This window comes from Xiphophorus couchianus, chromosome 15 (assembly GCF_001444195.1).
Source record: "Xiphophorus couchianus chromosome 15, X_couchianus-1.0, whole genome shotgun sequence".
Lineage (NCBI taxonomy): Eukaryota > Metazoa > Chordata > Actinopteri > Cyprinodontiformes > Poeciliidae > Xiphophorus > Xiphophorus couchianus.
Window position 1 is genome coordinate 898694 of NC_040242.1, and position 19910 is coordinate 918603.

The following is a 19910-nucleotide window of genomic DNA, read 5'->3' on the forward strand; positions in this document are numbered from 1 at the left end:
CTACAGTCATGGCCAAATGTTTTGAGAGTGATTCAAATGTTAATATTTACAAAGTCTACTGCTTCAGTTTTTATAACGGCAATTTGCATAAACTCCAGAATGTTATAAAGAGTGATCAGCGTAACAGCAAAAAATTGCAAAGTCAATATTTGCGTAAAAAATGAACTTTATCCCCCAAAACACATTTCAACTTCATTGCAGCCCTGCCTTAAAAGGACCAGCTAACATTGTTTCAGTGATTGCTCCATTAACACAGGTGTGGGTGGTGATGAGGACAGGGCTGGAGATCAATCTGTCATGATTAAGTAAGAATGACACCACTGGACACTTTAAAAAGAGGTTGGTGCTTGGCATCATTGTTTCTCTTCTGTGAACCATGGTTACCTCGAAAGAAACACGTGCAGTCATCATTGCACTGCACAAAAATGGCCTAACAGGAAAGAAAATCGCAGCTAGAAAGATTGCACCTCAGTCAACAATCTATCGCATCATCAAGAACTTCAAGGAGAGAGGTTCCATTGTTGCCAAAAAGGCTCCAGGGCGCCCAAGAAAGACCAGCAAGCGCCAGGACCGTCTCTTAAAAGTGCTTCAGCTGCGGGATCGGGCTACCAGCAGTGCAGAGCTTGCTCAGGAATGGCAGCAGGCAGGTGTGAGTGCATCTGCACGCACTGTGAGGCGGAGACTCTTGGAGCAAGGCCTGGTCTCAAGGAGGGCAGCAAAAAAGCCACTTCTCTCCAGGAAAAACATCAGGGACAGACCGATATTCTGCAAAAGGTACAGGGAGTGGACTGCTGAGGACTGGGGTAAAGTCATTTTCTCTGATGAATCCCCTTTCCGATTGTTTGGGACATCTGGAAAACAGCTTGTTCGGAGAAGACGAGGTGAGCGCTACCACCAGTCTTGTCTCATGCCAACTGTAAAGCATCCTGAAACCATTCATGTGTGGGGTTGCTTCTCAGCCAAGGGAGTCGGCTCTCTCACAGTCTTACCTAATGAATAAAGAATGGTACCAGAATGTCCTCCGAGAGCAACTTCTTCCAACCGTCCAAGAGCAGTTTGGTGATGAACAATGCCTTTTCCAGCATGATGGAGCACCGTGCCATAAAGCAAAGGTGATATCCACTGGCTCAGGGAACAAAACATAGAGATTTTGGGTCCATGGCCTGGAAACTCCCCTGATCTTAATCCTATTGAAAACTTGTGGTCAATCATCAAGAGACGGGTGGACAAACGAAAACCTAGGAATTCTGACAAAATGCAAGCATTGATTGTGCAAGAATGGACTGCTATCAGTCAGGATTTGGTCCAGAAATTGATTGAGAGCATGCCAGGGAGAATTGCAGAGGTCCTGAAGAAGAGGGGTCAACACTGCAAATATTGACTTGCTGCATTAACTCATTCTAACTGTCATTAAAAGCTTTTGTTACTCATAATATGATTGCAATTGTATTTCTGTATGTGATGACAACATCTGACATACACACATGAAAACCAGAGGGCAGCAGATCATGTGAAAATATAATATTTGTGTCATTCTCAATACTTTTGGCCATGACTGTATTATGCTTCTTTGAACATGTCCATTTCATTTTTTGCACAAAATTATTCTTAGATAATTTGTCTTGGTCAGCTCAGACTATTTTGAGCTCCTGTTTTAGGGCCTCCTGTTACTTTAAATCCAAATAAGCTGCAGCTGGCCACTCCCCCCAACTCAAAGTTTACACTCGCACTTGAAAATGGCTGCAAACAGATGTGCAATTATACAATCATACATATTTGAAAAGCAGACGCGGAGCCTTCTGCACAACCAACAAGAATGCAGCAAGTGATTTCTGTATGTCAAGTCAACAACAAAACACTTCCAGCAGCCGTTGTACTGCGCATGCAGCGGTAAAACCAGTTGGGTTGCTAGGTAACGGCGCAGTGTGACTCAGTAATCAGGATATTTTTGAAACGGCTCATTTTCCAGACACCAAACAACATGAACTTATTTCCAAACAAACAGCTGGATGTTTTCTTTAAAACTCTTTTGTTGTTTTTAGAAGCAGTTCAGACCCAAATGGAAGAACAAAAACGTACAAAATGTGAATTTTGTATAATAAGTCCCCTTTAATAAATCATGGCTGGTGATGTTTTCCACTTTTTAATGATTTTTGTCTGAAATAAATTGGGCTGGGCGATAAATTGATCGAGTTTTTGATTTTTGAAGATTTAATTTTAGAAAAAAAATAAATTTCACCTGTGCACTCGGGTTTCCATATTTCAGAGTGATGTCATCACGCCCAGGGCGGCCATCTTGTTCTGCAGCTTTTATTTGTTCTGATTTTGAATTCAAGTCAACCCACAATGGATTATTTAAGCCAGGCTAAGACTTTTTAAAAAAATTTAATAATAAAGTCGGAATTTTACCAGAACTGCAACCCCAAAAAATGACAAAATTAAAGTATATAAGTTTTTCTAACATTTTTGAGCGCTCAGTGTCAAATTATAGGCAAGGCAAGTTTATTTATATAGCACTTTAAAACAGTACCACTGACCAAAGTGCTGTACAATCACAAGATTAAACAAAGATCAAAATTAAAATTAAAACACATAAAAAGCGATTGTGCAAACAACTGAGTCTATTTCAAAAACAACTGATAACTTAGCTCTTTTTCTCATTGAATCAACTTTTTTTTGCAATTTTAAAATATTTCTTCTGGTAAAATTGCATATTTGTCCGGTAACATAACTGCAAATTCTAATTTTCTGACCCCAATTCACTATTGTATAACTCAGAGATCGTAGGACTGAATTAAAGCCACTTTTTGTAAATATTCAAAATCAAATCTGGTATGAAAAATTCAGAGATTTTATTCTTAATCCATATCGCCCAGTCCTAGAATCCATGTTTCAGATGGAGCCATGAGTGCAGCTTTACTGTGTATTCTGGTACTGCAAAGAGGAGCTATCTGATTACTGTGGTGTGTGTGTGTGTGGAGGTGAGTGTGTGTGTTTTTTATGTAAATTATGTGTGTTTGTTTCCTCAACTGCCATATTCTGTAAAAGCAGCCAAATCTTTACCTTTTTAACTTGAAGAATTGCAAAAGTATTCACACCTCTTAAATCTTAATCTTTAAGTCGGTTTGGATGGAAACTGTATTGACTTTGACTAGACTATTTTAGCACATACATTTGGTTCCAACCCATTCTATAGAGGTTGGTTGTGTTTTTAGCATTGTTGTGCTGCAGTGACTTCTCCCTCAATCTCGTGTGTTTTACAGATTCATGATGCTGCCACCACCGTATTTCTGTCTGCACTGCAAAAACACAAAATCCTACCAAGTACTTTTGGTCTAGTTTCAACTCCAAATATCTTAGTAGACTTCAAATAAGACAAAACTAACTTACAAGTAACTTTTCAGCAAGATAAAGGAGTTTGTTTAAATAAATAATTCCTTAATATTGATGAAAACGTTCTAGTTTCAACGGGAAATTATTTAACTTGTAACATGTGGAAACTGTCTGGAACTAACACTTTTTCACCAATATGAAGGAATTATTTACTTAAAACAAGCTTATGTGTCTTGTTGAAAAGTTATTTGTAAGTTAGTTTCTCTTATTTAAAGTGAACTAAGATATTTACACTAAATCTAGACCAAAAGTACTTGGTAGGATTTTGTGTTTTTGCAGTGTGTTTTGATTTGTTTGTCTCAAACGGTTCAGTTTCAGTCAGAAACGTTTGAAGGAGTTTGGATACTTTTGTAAAACACTGTAATTATCTGGATTAGATGACTTCATCTTAATTAGGTTAGGGCCCAAATTAAATCTAACAATCCCTCAAAATCACAATAATTTGATCCATTTCTGTTTTTCTTCTTGAATCAAGTCTTTTTGTAACTGAACTAATTCATTACACGGTCGACTGTATGTGAAGGGATTCTCTGATCTACAGCCAAAGCTTTTCTTTTATTTTTTTTTTGCATTAATTGTTGAGGTTTTGAAGCTTTCTCTGAATTCACACACATACCCTGAATATTAATTTATTACTGTTTCTTTTCATTTGACAGCAAGTCATTTTGGTTACATTGTAAATGCAATCTCAGCTGTTGTATTTGTATTTTAAGGGTTTGCTAAAACAAACATGAAGAATTATCATTTATTGAACAAATCTTAAATTATTTAGAAGTTGTAGTTAGGTGTGTTTAAATTTTTTATGACTAAAGCAGCAGTCTGACATCCTGTACTTGGTATCAATTCTGTAATTAATGTCTTTTAGCGTCTAGAAGCTGCCTGGCTAAGCCAACTCCTTATGTTGCTGTCTTTGTTTTGCTTTATGTAAAATATAAATGACTGTTTTTATGAGTTTCAGCTCTGGCGATGAAGAACTACACCCATAAACCCAAAAGCCAAAGATGTTTTGTTTCATTTCATTCAACACGTTTCAGAGCTTTAGAAGGTGAAATCCCAACAGCTTAAATTTCTGCATCGGTTTTTCTTCGGTTTTCACCGGCTGTTTTTGGTGCTTGCGACCTGGATCGCAGCGATTGACCGACTGCAGTATAAATGATTCCGCTGACGAACAAGCCCGTGTTTCTGCATGCATGTCCAACAGTGCCTGAGAGTCTGAGGACTGAGGCCTGCCCTGACATGAAACCGTAAACACCTCCAGCTCTGAACCTGCTGGAGCAGAGGAGATGAGTGTGCATCTGTGTTTCATCTGCAATAAATAATATTTATCGACAAACTTTGTGACTTGTGGTTTTGATTCAAGGCTGCGCAGCAACATGAAAACATCGGGTTTGTCATGAATCTCTTGTTTGGCAAAATACACGGCAATCAAGTTTTGGATTTTAGTTTTATTTTGTTGTGACTGAAGTTAAATAAAACATAACTTCTCTTGTTTTAGGTTGTTTAGAGTAACCAAAATTATTTCTATTTCTATTACAGAAAACCTAATTTTTTGTAACTTGCTTTGTATATTTAGCAATTAATTTCAGCTTTAACATGATTTGTTTGTATTGTTTCAATGTATTAAATATTTATTATGAGTTATTGATCTGGGTAATAACTCATAAGTTGCTTATATTTTAAATGTTAAGCAACTTCACTGAAATTTGACCCTTTTTTTGGTTTAAATTATTTTGTGTTTCGACCAGTCATGCGCTCCAAAAGCATAAAATCTTACCAAATTTTTCTCTCTCTAGTTTTTAGTGCAAATATCTTGGTTCACTTAAAATAAGACAAAACTAACTTACAAATTACTTTTCAGCAAGATAGAGGAGCTTGTTTCAGGTCAATAATTTAATATTGATGAAAAAGTTCTGGTTCCATTGGCAGATTATTTCACTTATATCAAGACTTTTTTTCCCACGTTATATGTGGAACTAGTACTTTTTACCTACAGTATATTCCAGAATTATCGACTTTAAACAAGCTCCTATATCTTGCTAAAAAGTTATTTATAAGTTAGTTTTGTCTTAAGGTGTAGTAAGATATTTACACTAGAAACTAGACCAAAAATACTTGGTAAGATTTTGTGTTTTTGCAGTGGCTGTACAGTCACTGTTCAAAACAAAAATGTTTATATATTTTAATTTCCCTGCTCCTGCTGTGGAATTTGATCACAACACATTACTAACGACAGTAAAGTGTTGTAAATACTAACATTGCTAGACAGAGTATTAAATAATAATTTTTCATGCAAAATGCCTAAAAGAAAAGGTTTTCTGCAACAAACCCCATAAAAATTCACATTTTTCACAGATACTGAGACGTTTACATTTGGTTTCTTCATTATTCTGGGTTAGCGGTTCTCATGATTCCCCTGCGCTTCTTCCAGAGGTCAGTTGTGGGTTCTGAGGATGTTTTGAGGATGGGGAGGTGGGCCATTGTCTAAACAAAGCTTACTGAGGTTAGCCTGTTGTTGGTGACCTCCCTGTTAGCTATATAAAACCCCCAACTCACCACCGCCGACACTAACGCACAGTGACATGGTGCCGTTATGACCCGGCGTGGTAAAGGTCACCCTTCTCTGCTTAGAGGTCAATCTGAGTTGAAGCTCTGCTAACGAGAAATAAAGAGACTTTTCTATAGTTCTGTTAGTTTGCTAAGATTTTGATTGCATGACTCATTCTTATACATTTCTTTACATTTTATTTGTAGTTTATTTAGTAGTAATTTTTAAAAAGCCAAACACTTTTTGTGCAAAAACACAAAATCTTACCAAGTTTTTTTGGTCTGGTTTTCAGTGCAAATATCTAGGTGCACTTGAAATAAGACAAAACTAACTATTTTAGCAAGATATAAGAGTTTGTTTAAAAGGAAATAATTCCTTAATATTGATGGAAAAAGTACTAGTTCCACTGGCAGATAATTTTACTTAAGGAAAAAATGTTTGGTTATAAATAAAATAATCTGCCAATAGAATTAGTTCTTTTTCATCAATTTTAAGGAATTAATTACTTAAAGCAAGGTCCTTCATCTTGCTGAAAAGTTACTTTTAAGTTCGTTTTTCCTTATTTTAAGTGTGCAAAGATATTTGCACTACAAACTAGAGCAAAAATACTTGGTAAGATTTTGTGTTTTTGCAGTGAACACACAATATTTAAGAATTTAGGACTGAAACAAATCAGACTTTTCCACATTAAAGCAGCAAAAACAAATTTCTTAGCCTTTATTCGTATCACAATAAGCAGAAGTAAACAAACAAAACAAACATGTGAGTTAGGACTGAAACAATTGTGATTAATTGATTATTGAAATAATTGTTAGCTAATTTAGTAACTGACTAAAAACAACCTTCATATTCAAAGTCGTAATCAAACCAAACCTGAACAAAGATCTATGCATTTTGCATTCAAGATTAAATTAAAAGTATTTTTTTGCTTCAGATATGTCCTTTACTAACAAGCATACACTAAGGAAAGGCAGTGATATTGCACTTTAGGCAATAAAATGTTTTTAAAAAACCATTTGCATCTTTTAATATATTTCTATATGGTATTTAAAAAGGCTTAAATTTTTTGCATCTTTAACAGTAAATAACACACAACAGTATTCAAGATACTGAGGAATTTATATACAATTTCACAATTTTAAAACTTGCAGTCATGTGGAAGCGTACTTAAAATATCAGGGTTGTCAAGAGAAGTGGAGTTTTGATGACTACACTGAGCCCTCTGTGACAACCGAGGATGAAGAATCTGCATCTTCACATCCCAGACGAACTTCTTCTCTTTCCAGGGGATGAGGACGGCGAACTGCAGGAGGGTGATGGACTCCCAGCATGTGAAAGGTCTGACCTCGTGGAGGGGGTGTCAAGAAAATCCGAGCTCATCCCACTTCCCCATGCTGGAGATTTTAGTTTAACAGTAATAATAAATAAAGTTATCTTTAAAATGAATCACTCAAGTGACATCAGGGCCCAACAGTAGACTTAAGTGTCAATAAAGTTGGTTTAACAGTAATAATAAATAAAGTTATCTTTAAAATGAATCACTCAAGTGATATCAAGGCCCAACAGTAGACTTAAGTGTCAATAAAATAAATCTAGTTGTGTGTGTTGTTTTTGTCTCATGCAAACTTTGCTTTAATTCTACTTTTTTCTATCTAATCATAAGAAATCATAGTCAGTCAGAGAGAGTCATTAAACAAGAAAAGCAGGTTTCCTGGAAAAAGAGGAAGTAAGTTTCCAGCCTGCAGATTTATAAAAATAGCTGAGACTATTCCTTAGTTTAAAGCATGAAAGTTTTAAAGAATGAAATCTAAACATTATTAGTAATTGGATAAGATTCAAAGTAAAATACTTATATTAATACAGGTTTACTTGTAATAATACTTACACTTATATTTGTGAGAACACTTACAAGAAAAACAAGCAAATGTAACTTTGGTATCAAATAATTAGAATAATAGATTATTCTTGGTTTCTTTTCAGAAAAACATCTGTGATAACTCACATTAAGATTATAATAAGGATAATTAATAAGTTATGGCAGCGGCGTAGGAAGCGGGGGGGACGGGGGGGACATGTCCCCCCCAATATTGAAGCCAGGTGGATATGTCCCCCCCAAAAAATTGTACCGCAAAATATTGGATTTTGACATTTTTTTAACTAGCGTGCTTTTATTTTGAAGGCGCAGCATCGCGTTACGTCACGGTACTCCCCCTCCCCTCTCTGAACTGCTGAGTGAGCACTTAGAAGGGAGGGAAACAGCGACACAGAAGTCAGAAACTTGCGAATGAGGTAAAATGGTCTGTCGGGAATGCTGCTATGAATATTGCTTATTTATAACGTCTTGTTGTCAGTTCACTTTCATATATAGGAACTGAATCTTTTTGGTTTAATCATCTTAGTCTTGAGATGATCACTCATCCAATATTTAACTGCTAACTTTCTCTAGACGTTTGCTACGCTAGCCAAAATGTCTTTTTTTTTATATATATATCTCATTTCAGTACAATGCCACCACCAACTAAAAGGCTGAAACAGCAGCAGGACTTACTCAGCTTTTTTAAAAAGAGTAACGTCAGTGTGAGTAACAGTCACACAACACAAGGGCAACACCTGTGTTGCCCTTGTGTTGAAATTAGCCCGGTCTGGGCGTGCGTTTTACGAGGATTTTTTATTTTTTGCGTGGTTTTGCTTCGCCGAAATGGACAGATATTATACCTGCCGCGCTCCTGATGTTAGTTAAAACCACAGGGAGAGTTAATTTTAATTCTTAGCAGCGGCTAACCAACAAATTAACTTCTGCACCTTTATTTCCTCAAATAAACTGCTGGCTCCTCTTTTTAGACTATAAATAGATTAACACAACATTGACAACTCTGTAGTTTTCTCTGTTCTGTACTGCAAACTGGAATTAAAGGCGCCATTTCTACCAAAGGTCTGGACAGACTGGCGACCTGTCTAGGGTGTACCCCACACCAGAACCTCCCGACCCCACTAAGGGACAAGGGTGTACAGAAAATGGAAGGATAGATGGATTTCTACCAAAGGTTTAGAATGCGTTTTTGAACCAGATGCTTCAAAGCGCCCTGTCCATAATTCTTCAACACACTGTCAGCTCCCTGTCAGAAAGACTTTAGTTCAGAGTCCATAAGATAATACTCTGAAAGGATTTTAATGGATTTATTTTATTTGCCTCTGCGATTAACTCTGCGCGTAAAGTCTGTAATGTGACAAATAAAATGTTTTGTTTGATTTAAAATTGGCCATGTTAGGCTCAAGAGCTGTACCTCATTTCTGAAACCATCTCATATGTTTAGGAGCAACAATGCAGGGACAGCACAAAGGAGACAGGAAAAGGAGAGGATAGTGCAACCGGGCTAGAGGCAGGAAGTCAGAGTGAGGGAGAGACAGGAGTGGAGCAACAGGTAAGATAGAGTAACTCATACGAGTAGATACTTCATGAGAGTCCACAAAAAAAGTTGAAAATTTTAATCTTTTGCTTGTAGTAAGTGTAGTTCAGGGGCATTGAGTGACATTGTAACGTTTCCTTCTAGGGAGTTCAGACTAGGGACACACAGCTGAGAGACTCTGAAGTCAGTGGACAGAGAACAGAGCCAAATCAGCCACATCCAAAATTCATAGACCCTCAAGCTCTAGCCAACAGAACTTTACATTTCCAAGGAAAGTGGTACAAGGAATTTCCCTGGCTACATTATGATGCAGTGAAAAATGGCATTTTGTGTTTTTATTGCATGGCAATTTACCAGGACAAACTCACACCATTTGGTGCAAAATCCGAACCCGCCTTTATCACTTCTGGATTTAAAAATTGGAAAAAAGCATGCGAAAAATTTAAAGCACATGAAAATAGTCACACACATCGTCATGCTGTTTCTGTGACTGCACAAGAAAGTCATCCTATAAATGCCCAATTATCCAGTGCTTTGGCAACTCAGCAAGGTGACAATAGGCACTGTCTGGAGAAAATTGTGAGCTCCATAAAATATTTGGTACGGCAGGGACAAGCTTTGAGAGGGCATGACGATGATGACAGCAATTTGTATCAATTGTTAAAAAATCTGGCAGAAGATGATGCCCTTTTGGCTAAGTGGTTGCTGAGGTCTCAGAAAGAATACCTAAGTCCACAGATACAGAATGAAATCTTGTGTTCTATGAGCAATAGTATTGTCAGTGAAATAGCAGATAAAATCAGAAACCTACCAATTTTTGAGTTTGCAATTATTATGGATGGAACACAGGACATTTCTGGGAAAGAACAAGAAAGCATTTGTCTGCGATACATTGACAGTGACATGAAGCCCCATGAAGAGTTTATTGGCTTGTACTCAGTTTCTGAAACAACAGGAAAAAGCCTTGCTGCTGTTGTTAAAGATGTGCTGCTCAGATTAAACTTACCAATGCATGGTTTACGAGGTCAAACTTATGATGGAGCAGCCAATATGTCTGGGAAGCATGCAGGTGCACAGGCACTGATAAAGCAAGAGCAGCCACTAGCATTTTTTGTTCATTGTGGAGCACACTGCACTAATTTAATTGCACAGAAAGCTTGCTTAGCCTCAGTTCTGATCAGAGACGCATTGGATTGGGTGAACCAGCTTGGAGTTCTTTTCTCTCAGTCAGGGAAGTTTAAGGCAATCCATGCAGCAACAGCACATACAGAGAATCCATCATGCACTGCAATAAAACCCCTCTGCCCCACAAGATGGGCAGTACGGAGCAAAGCAATCAGAGATGTTTTGTCACAGTATGGGTCAGTGCTGGCTAGCTTGCAGGAGATGGCTTCTGGTGCCTCAAACACAGCATCCACTGCTAATGGACTGCTGGGGCAGTTTAGGAAAGGTAAAACAGTTTTGGGTCTCATCCTTGCCTCACCTGTGATTGATGAGCTTGAATGCCTGAGCATCTCTTTCCAGAAGAGAACTCAAACCATTGCTGGAATGAGGACTGCTGTGAAAGTTGTTCAGACTTCACTTAAGGCTAAAAGAAATCAAGAAAGTTTCAACACTCTGTTTGAAAAGGCGATGGCTGAGGTTCAGTCTTTGGGTGTTAAACCCATCACAGTTACACAGAGAAGGCCACCCCCAAAACGCTTCACTGAAGGAGCTAAGACACATCAACCTGAATGTGCCAATGACCACTACAGAGGTGAATTCTTTAAAGTATTGGATGTTGTAGATGCACAGCTCACTGGGCTATTTAACCAGGATGACTTGCTGACTTTGCAAAAGTTGGAAGAGACACTTCTCAGTGGAACGATTGATGCTGCAGTCATTGGGAAATACCCAGAGTTGAATAGAGAGTTACTTTCAGTGCAACTTCCTATGTTTAGACTGAACTACTCATTTAGCAACAGCGCAGAAGCTGCAGGGATCATTGGTGGACTGCCTGGAGAGGTCCGTAGACTTTTTGGGCAAGTGGAAACTCTGGTTAGGTTGCTTTTGGTGGTCTCCGTTTCATCCTCTGAGGCAGAGAGAAGTTTCAGTGCGCTTCGTAGACTCAAAACGTGGCTCCGGTCTACAATGACTCAAAACAGGCTTAATCATGTTGCTGTCTGTCATGTACATAAAGATAAACTTGATTTACTGGACAAGAAGTCAGTTTGCAAGCAATTTGTGGCTGCAAATGAAAGGCGGAAAAAACATTTTGGCTCTTTTGCCTAAGCCAGTGTTTGCCATCCTTTTATGTTTCCGGCACATTTTTGGCGAATTATAAATGCATGGCTGTAAAGTGCAATTGTTCAGAAGCACAGAGGTGTTGATCTCTACCTAGGGTTATGTGGCCTATAATCTCTGTGCTAACTGCTTTTCCAACAGTTAAAGCACACTGTAGTCAGTGAGTTAAAAAGCTTGTCTATTAAATGTGTATTTATTGTTGGTAAATATTTCTTCATTTTTGATTTGGTTTAATTAGTCATACAGTTCGACAAACTGAATAAGCATATTTTGATTGATTTTCTTTTCTTCTTTTACTTAATGTTAAAAGTGTGAATAATTTGTTCACTACATTGTCTGTGAGGGCTCTTTCATCTCAGAATTTTGTTTAATCAAAGATTCATTTTTGACCATTATTGCAAGTTTGACAAAATAAAACATATCAAACTTTGCACTTGTGTGGCCTACTGAATTGTTTTTAATCCAACTGAAATATTTGATTTTCTAGTGTGTATGCGGACACTAAATATGCCAAGGGCTGAAGCCCTTGAAAGACATCTCCCTTTACTTAATAAAAGACTCCAGTCATTTTGTTTGGTGATATGCTCACATCTTATGAACAAATGCATTATGTAAATTTTAAATGCATTATTTTTGCAAGACACAATTTATAAAGGAATAAAGTAAAAGATTAAATAGCCTTTTTTTTAAGTAGCGTACTTAAGATATATTTCTGTTGAATATTTACGAATCTCAGATTTCCGACATGTGTCCCCCCCAATTGTAAACTTATTCCTACGCCCCTATAAAATTATAAATGAATGATAAATCAGAGAAGCTAAAGAAAATAAATGTGAGATAAATGTGATTTTGACATTAAACTTGAAATGGTGTAAAAAGGTGTAACTGCAATTAAACATCACTGATATGTTGGAGGTAGAGAGTAGGTGAAAGGTTGTGCAGGCAAGGGACATAGGAGGTTGAGCAACCCTGAGACATTAGCACAGACATCATGACATAATGTCTGTAAGACAGTGATGGATATGAGATCATCTGTCTAAGCAGACAGATGAACCCTATAAAAGGTGGGTGCAAAAGAGGAACCGTTCGTTGGATCCTCCGGGCAGCTTCGAGCCAAGATCGAGATGGACAAAGAACTCTGCAGCTGAAGAAGAGCCGGGGCCACGGAGCCGGAGACTGTCCTGCACATGGAGACCAACCCGTCTGGCCCACAATCTGTGGCTTCGAATCGCACTTCTCTCATCGGCTGGGTTCTGACCCCAAAGACAAAGATGAAGACAAAGACAAGGAAGAAGAACTGGTGCCTTTTTTCCTGCCAGCACCAAGTCCTGTGTGACCTCACCATCCATGCGGAGAAGAAGCTCATCGGACCTACAGAGATCCTGGCCTTCGTCGATCGTCTTCCTCCTCCTGCTGCAGCATCTTCTTCATCATCAAGCCAGGTCTGGGGTTCGAGACGCCAAACTCCGTCCGTCTCTCTCAAAGGTTCCCTTTTTTAGTTCTCAGTGTCAGCAGTAGGGAAAGATAGACTAGATGATTGATTTTACTTATTTGATTATTTCTGCTACTGAATTAAGCTGTACTGACCCTTGCAAAAATGCCTTACTAATAAAATATTTAGCATAAAGAAAATCTAAAAGATGTTGTGGACATTCAGTTAATGAGTCACCTTAAAGTTCTTTGATGGTTGTAAAATAGCTGTGATGTTTGATTCTGGAGAGGAAGAGGTGGAAAATGTTTTTAGGTTGCTGGTAGCCCATATTTAAAACATCATCCTTGGGACTCGACCGAGTCACTAAAACCTACCTGGTTCAATAACAAATGCAAGTTGTAAAATAGAGAACGAGCGACCGTTAACAGGTGTGCTCTGTGAAACTAGTTGGCTGTAGGCTGCTCAGTCTGGCTAATTCACAGGGGGAAGAAGGGTGGGACACCTGGATGTAGGCCGTCAGAAACCAGGCGAATCGTTTCTGGAAACCAGCTTAAACAGAGTTTACTTCAGTTCTGGACAGGGTAAATCCCAGCAGATTTAGGAAACTCAATTAACCCGTTAGACGGAGAGCTGGTAGCACATCTCCCCTCTCAGAAGAGGAAGTACGAGAGTGAGAGAGTAGAGACAGAAAGGAGGGGGGGGTGTTGCGCAACAACAGGGTATGGCAAAAAACAAAGAAAAACAACTAAAATACAATATTTTCTTTAACTCAATAGTTTAGAAAAATGTAGAAATACAAATGATCTAAATTAATCAACAGCTTTAAAATCTGGTTATTGAAAACTTGAATGCAGCATAACTGCACTCAAACAAAGACTTTTCTGATCTTTTCTCACAGATGCCTATAAATGAGGAGGCTGCAAAAAGAATCATGATAAATTAAACAGCTCATAAAAGAAAGTATGTCTTTATAGACGAAGCTGTAATTGTAAAAAAAAAATAAATGAAAATGCTGTAAATTAATAAAATTACACTCGTAAAACCATGTAGTGATAATATTTGATCTTGAAAACACCCACTTAATGTTATTGTAGTCATAAATACTAAAACTGGAGGAGATAAAGTAGCTTACTGCTACTTAATATCAACAACTCCCTGTGTGGTTTTACATGTTGTCTAATGTAAAGGCAGGTCTTGATATAAACTCCTGCTGCAGACTCTTTTCAAAAACAATTATGATGCATTTCTTTAAATGCAAATAAACTGATTATATTTTCTCCTCTTCCATTTTAAAAATATACCTCCTTACAGAAGATGCTATATACAGAAGCGGTGCTAGGCTGTTTGGTGCCTTGGGCCAACATGCTCCACCGTCACATCATTTTGATTCCTATAAAACATCATGGAAATTTAAAAAAATATTTTATTTGAAAAAATAATTTGCCAGGCTGTCGGAGGTAAAACAAATGCAAGAATAAATACTGTTGAAAATAAATGCTATTAAAATTAAACTGACCATTCATCAAATATTTATGTAATTATATGTACTAGAGCTGCATTTTGATCAACCACAATTGTTATTGCGCAACTGTCAGTTAATATATACATTTTTTTCTTTTAATAAGATAGTTTACACTATTGCACGTCAAGAAACAAATTAATTTGCACAATTGTTAAAAACATCTCACCCTTCATAAAATAATTACTTTTCAAACAAGTAATAGGTTACAGATTTGTAGAAACGGTTTACTAATGTGGCAACTCATGATCCCCTAAAGGAGAAGCCGCCCTGGGCAGTTCCCCATTATATGGCAAGCTGTTAGTATCAATAATAACATATACTTAATTTATTCCTCTTTACTAGGAGGATTTTTTAAATCTACAAGATGCATCCCCGTAGCATTATTGTTTATAATAATAAACAAAAAAAAAGACAATACAGAAGAGGAAATAAAAAAATCTAACAATTTTGACTTTTGAAGCCCAGAAATGTTCATGTTTTTTCTAGTAAATTTTCAACTTTTCAAACTCAAATATGTCCGAGTTTTTTCCCCTCGAAAATATCTGAGATTATTCTAAAATTGTCCAAAACAATTTCTAGAATTCTTTTTACTTTTCACACTCAGAAATTTCCAATTTTTCCAAAAGATCACAAAATTAGATTTTTTGCCAGCAATTTTTTGATTTTACAAACTCAGAAATTTCCTTTCTTTTTTCTAGAAAATTTCTGAGATTAAACATTTTTTAGTTTTCTGGAAGAAATTTACTCTTTCTTTCTATCTACAATGGCCCCAATTCAGACCTGAGTCATGTCGAACCAAAAGATAAAAACGAGTTGGGCACAAATAGTTCATTAAAACAGAGGCGCTATTGTACATTTCTAGCAAATAGAAATTAACTGTGTTAAAAAGAAATATTTGTGCTGTGGTGGCGCAGCGGGTTAGCACGCCCCACGTTTGGAGGCCCTAGTCCTCGACGCGGACGTCGCGGGTTCGACTCCCGGTCCCGACGACCTTTACCGCATGTCTTCCTCACCCTCCTTCCTGTCTGCCTACTGTACAAAAAATACGAGCCACTAAAAACTCTTCGGAGAAAAAAAGAAATATTTGTGTCTAATTTTATATTTCAAGAACATTTTAATTTGTTCGTTAAAATAACATTTAAAGGGCAGCCACACTTTGAACACCCCTGATTTAGAACAAGGTAACAATCTACATCTCATTACTTATCCTTACGGCTTGCCATACTGCGGCTCGCGAAAGCCAGGGAGTGCGCGCGAGAAGTGGCGGCGGCGCGCGCGCGAGAGCGAGGAGGGGGGAGAAGAGAGTGAGAGTGGGGGAGAGAGAAAGAGTGAACGACAGGGAAGCGTGGGAGAGAGAGCCACGACCAAGTGGGGCGACTGCGTGGGCGGCTGAGGGACGGAGGACACGGTAAATATAAAACATTACATTTTCAGCCCGTCACAAGTTAGCAACGGCCGACTCCTAACGTAATAGCTCGCGCGCTCCGGAGCCGAACCGTTGGTTAGCAGATGATGTGAAGACGGGGAGATTCGTACACAGGGCGAGTGAACTTGAAGAGGTTTTTTTTTCTTTACGATGAGAGCAGCATCGAAGCAACCGGGCGATCTCGTTGCTGACGTTAAAGATGTCCGGTGCGCAGCCCTTCTGTCCCTCCGCCTCTTCGTGTAACGTTAAACCGGAGCGCTGCGTCCTCCGCGGCCAACAGATGCAGACAGACACATCAGCGCGAGGAACTGTGCACGGAAGCTAGCGGGGAGTACCGGGAGCGCGCCTGTCCGGGGTTAACGGGTGCATTCGGTGTGAAACGCGGCCCCCGTGTGTGTGTGCGTACCTGACCTACTAATGGTGATCGTCTCTACTCGCTAAGACACGTGTCTGTGACCGGCTGCCCGCCCTGCGCACAGCCCCGCCGGGATTAGACCCGTTTTTAAAAGGCTGTCCGGTAAAGGCCGCCTGAGGTCGCTCCCAATATTAATTGTCATAAAGCTGTCCGCTCGTCAAGGTAACAGAAACTACGATCACCGCACTTCCACAGTGGACTTTTAAAATAAAAGCCAAGTGAGTTTACCAAGTTTTCTACAGCAATACTCAGTTGAATTTCTTCTGTGTTCTTAGTTTATTACGTGTGTTTATATGTGTAGCAACCAGAGTTGGGTTGTAACTAGTTACATTTACTCAATTACATTCACTTGAGTAACTTTTTTTGAAAAAAAACCCAAAAAAAACCCAACAATTTTTAGGAATATTTGTAACATGCTGAGTGATTTTACTTTTACTTTATGTAATTTCATTATTACATATCGCTACTCTTGAGTAATATATATATATATATATATATATATATATATATATATATATATATATATATATATATATATATATATATATAAACCTCCGGCATTAAATGCAGTACAAAAGTTTTCCTTGTTACAACATTGATAATATAAGTTGCCATCTTTATATCAGTTTCCTCTGGCATTACTTTCAGATCAAATTCTGGATTTTTGCCAGCAAACTCCACCTTTTGTATGTTTTAAAAATGTTGTTTGGTAGAGCTGTGCAATTTGCATTTCAGTCTTGATTTTGTCTCAGCATCCAAGATCGCAGTCAGAAAATTGCCCTTGCGTTTCTGCATGGAAACAGTGCAATGCAAAGAGAACAAGCAAAAAAACAACAACATTTTGTTTTACAGTTATACTTTTATTTTGACAAATAAATGCAATGTGTGTCCAAACCTAATCAGTAATGTGATTTCAATGTCTGCAGCATTTTTAATCATCTATTTACCTGAAAACATTTCTGTATTTCTCATTTATTATAAAGTTTTATCTGTACATTGTTTTGGTCATTTCTTTTTAGTTTCCTCCATAAATGTAGTGTATTTGTGTTTTTAATAAATGTTTGTGTGTATTTGAAATTTGTATAAAAAATATATACATTTTGCATTTAGGATAAAGTAACAAAAAACTTTATAAATATGTTCTACCCAAAACTCAAGTTGCTTAGATGTAGCTTCACATTGTTCAACTTCTCTAAAAAAAATCTTCTGTTATTTACCTTTTGCTATCCAATTATTAATCTGTAGTCAACATATTAGCCCTTGATGATACTGATAAGTCAAGCAGGAAGGGCTCAGCTTTTCACATTTTGATGTTATAAGTTTTTGGGGGGTTTTTTAGCTAGAAATGCATCAATTGCTACTAATGATCAGGCATTTACTAAAGGAATGCCATGTTGCTGCATTTTAGGCAATAAAATGGTTATTTTTCTTATTTATAAAAGGAATTTAACTATTTGCATTTTTTAAATATATTTCTAATATATCAAAAGGGTTTAAATGAAAAATCTGCAGAATGCCATTTTTAAAAATCTGATTAATCGCCAAAGTTATCAACAGATTAATCGATTACTAAAATTATATAATCTACCTCAGATTAGGTTTCAATTCATCAGATTAATTTATGTGTTTTATATTTTAAAGTTTATGTCAGTCTTTGATTCTTTCATGTTGTGAATCACTCACTTTTATAAAGTAAATGGGGCCCAAGATTATTTCTGGCCCCCAATTTAGCCCTCTTTAAAACCTCCTGGATATGCCCCTGCTCAGCAGTCTTAAGGAGGCATTTAATATAAGCAATAGTTTTAAAATGAGGCATTGATGCACTTTTAAACATTTTCAATAAATTATAACTCACTTAATCATTCTCATTAATAAATGTCATCATTAATTCAAAGCGCCACAATCTGTCCGGCTCGGATACGGTGCAATGAAGTGTGCAGTGATGTGAAGTTATTTAATTTTAGCAGGAAGGTAATTTACCTTAGCACGATTTGTTCTGTTTGTTTCAATGTAATGACTATTTATTATTCTTGCTAGGCTTGTCACAATAACAAATTTTGCTGGATGATAAACTCTATCAGAAATTATTTCAAATTTTCAGCTCAGTTCACATAGTATATTTGCAATGATGGCATATTAATGCAAGTACATCCTCTCAAAGATCAAAAAATGCCTATTTCAAAAGAATATTTAACACTGGAACTGGAAAACATTTTAGATATCCAAAATAAACAAACAAAACAACCGAAATAACAATAATTAAAATGGATTATAAAGTCTCAGTAATCAAAATTTTATTTAAAAAGCAATAATAATTCAGTGTAGGCAGGGAAAACAGGCAAAAGTTGCAGGTAATGCAAACTAACTACTTTGTGTCAAGTCTCTAACAACTGTAGTCCAAATGGAAATTATTGCGCTCATTTTAATTTATAATGTGATTAATTGTCTAAATGACTTATTGATCTGTGTAGTTGAAATAAAAGTTGACTAATGTTTTGTATGTTAAATATTATTGAAATTGGGGGATGTTTTTTAGTAATTTCTCTTTTGTTGTCAGACCAGTCAGGTGTGTGTATGGTGTGTTTGAGAGATTTCAAAACACAAAATGTTGTAATATTTTAATAGAATACTATCACAAGACATTAATAACAGCAATACATTTTGTATGTGTGAACCTTTTTGTTGTAAATGAAAAATCTGCCAATGGAGCTATTACTTTTTCATCAATATTGAGCAAATATTTACTTAAAACAAGCTCTTATATATTGCTGAAAAGTTCCTTTTAAGTTAGTTTTGTCTGATTTCAAGTGGACTAAGATACTTGCACTAGAAACTAGACTCAAAAATACTTGGTAAAATTCAGTTTTGTAGTTTGTTTTTATCTTCAAAGTTGTCCTGAATAAGTTTGAAAACTTGCCTCAAAAATGCTTGAAAAGGGCTTGAATTTTACTTTGGAAAAAGTGTACAAACCCTCAAAAGAGATTATCATGTAACTGTACTGGAAGTTTAGGAGATTTCTGCTTTTATTGTGAAAGACAAGAGACTTTCCTGTTTTGTCCCTCCCCGACTGTCACCACCTTTACATACCACTGAAGGTTTTCCTCTGCGCAAATATTTCTCCTCCCACCAGCGAGCGCAGGCTTCTCCCTGGGCCTCTGACTAAGGTCTAATTTAAGCCACTGCCGTCATGAAAGCTTGGAACAATTTAAATCAGTGAATAGTAACTTGCTCTGAAGGCACAAGGTGTGTGCCTGTGACCTAAATACTTCAAACTTGGAGGAGTTGCTTTGGCCAGCTGCCTGGAGCTCGTACAGGGAGCTCCGGGAGTGTTGGGATGGATAATGTACAATCTTTCTGTGGAAAGTTTCCACCCTCCTGTCTTTTTGTTGGCAGCTCTAGCTTGTCTTTACAGTAGGGGGATGTAAGGCCGTACTGTAAAATACAACATGAGCACAGCCAGACTCGTTGCTCTGGGTTTCTGTTAGGA

General features: G+C 37.3%; 2 protein-coding genes across 9 annotated transcripts in view; both read left to right on the forward strand.

The window, feature by feature from the left end:
• The first annotated feature begins 7981 nt into the window (after nucleotides 1-7981).
• On the forward strand, nucleotides 7982-12059 carry LOC114158138 (zinc finger MYM-type protein 1-like). Of its 3 annotated transcripts, XM_028039415.1 has the most exons (5): nucleotides 7982-8227; nucleotides 8440-8515; nucleotides 9253-9360; nucleotides 9490-9771; nucleotides 11512-12059. In XM_028039415.1, the coding sequence occupies exons 1-5, from the start codon at nucleotides 8223-8225 to the stop codon at nucleotides 11614-11616; spliced, it is 576 nt and encodes a 191-aa protein (XP_027895216.1). In that variant the 5' UTR covers nucleotides 7982-8222; the 3' UTR covers nucleotides 11617-12059. The 3 variants fall into 3 exon arrangements, with proteins under 3 accessions (XP_027895216.1, XP_027895213.1, XP_027895215.1); XM_028039412.1 differs by having other exon boundaries at nucleotides 9490-12059; XM_028039414.1 differs by lacking the exon at nucleotides 8440-8515 and having other exon boundaries at nucleotides 9490-12059.
• A 3626-nt stretch (nucleotides 12060-15685) lies between these two features.
• The window catches only part of LOC114158467 (DNA (cytosine-5)-methyltransferase 3A-like), a 64699-nt gene continuing 60474 nt past the window's right edge, over nucleotides 15686-19910 (forward strand). For 2 of the 6 annotated variants that reach the window (XM_028039970.1, XM_028039974.1), the window contains exon 1: nucleotides 15686-15990. The gene's annotated coding sequence lies outside the window, so the exon portion shown is untranslated. The other 4 variants (XM_028039967.1, XM_028039972.1, XM_028039971.1 and 1 more) reach the window with 4 other exon arrangements.

Coding starts and splice junctions, on each gene's coding strand:
- LOC114158138 (XM_028039412.1), top strand. Junction 8,516..9,252: donor TTAAAAAGAGTAACGTCAGT/GTGAGTAACAGT, acceptor TCATATGTTTAG/GAGCAACAATGCAGGGACAG. Junction 9,361..9,489: donor AGACAGGAGTGGAGCAACAG/GTAAGATAGAGT, acceptor GTTTCCTTCTAG/GGAGTTCAGACTAGGGACAC.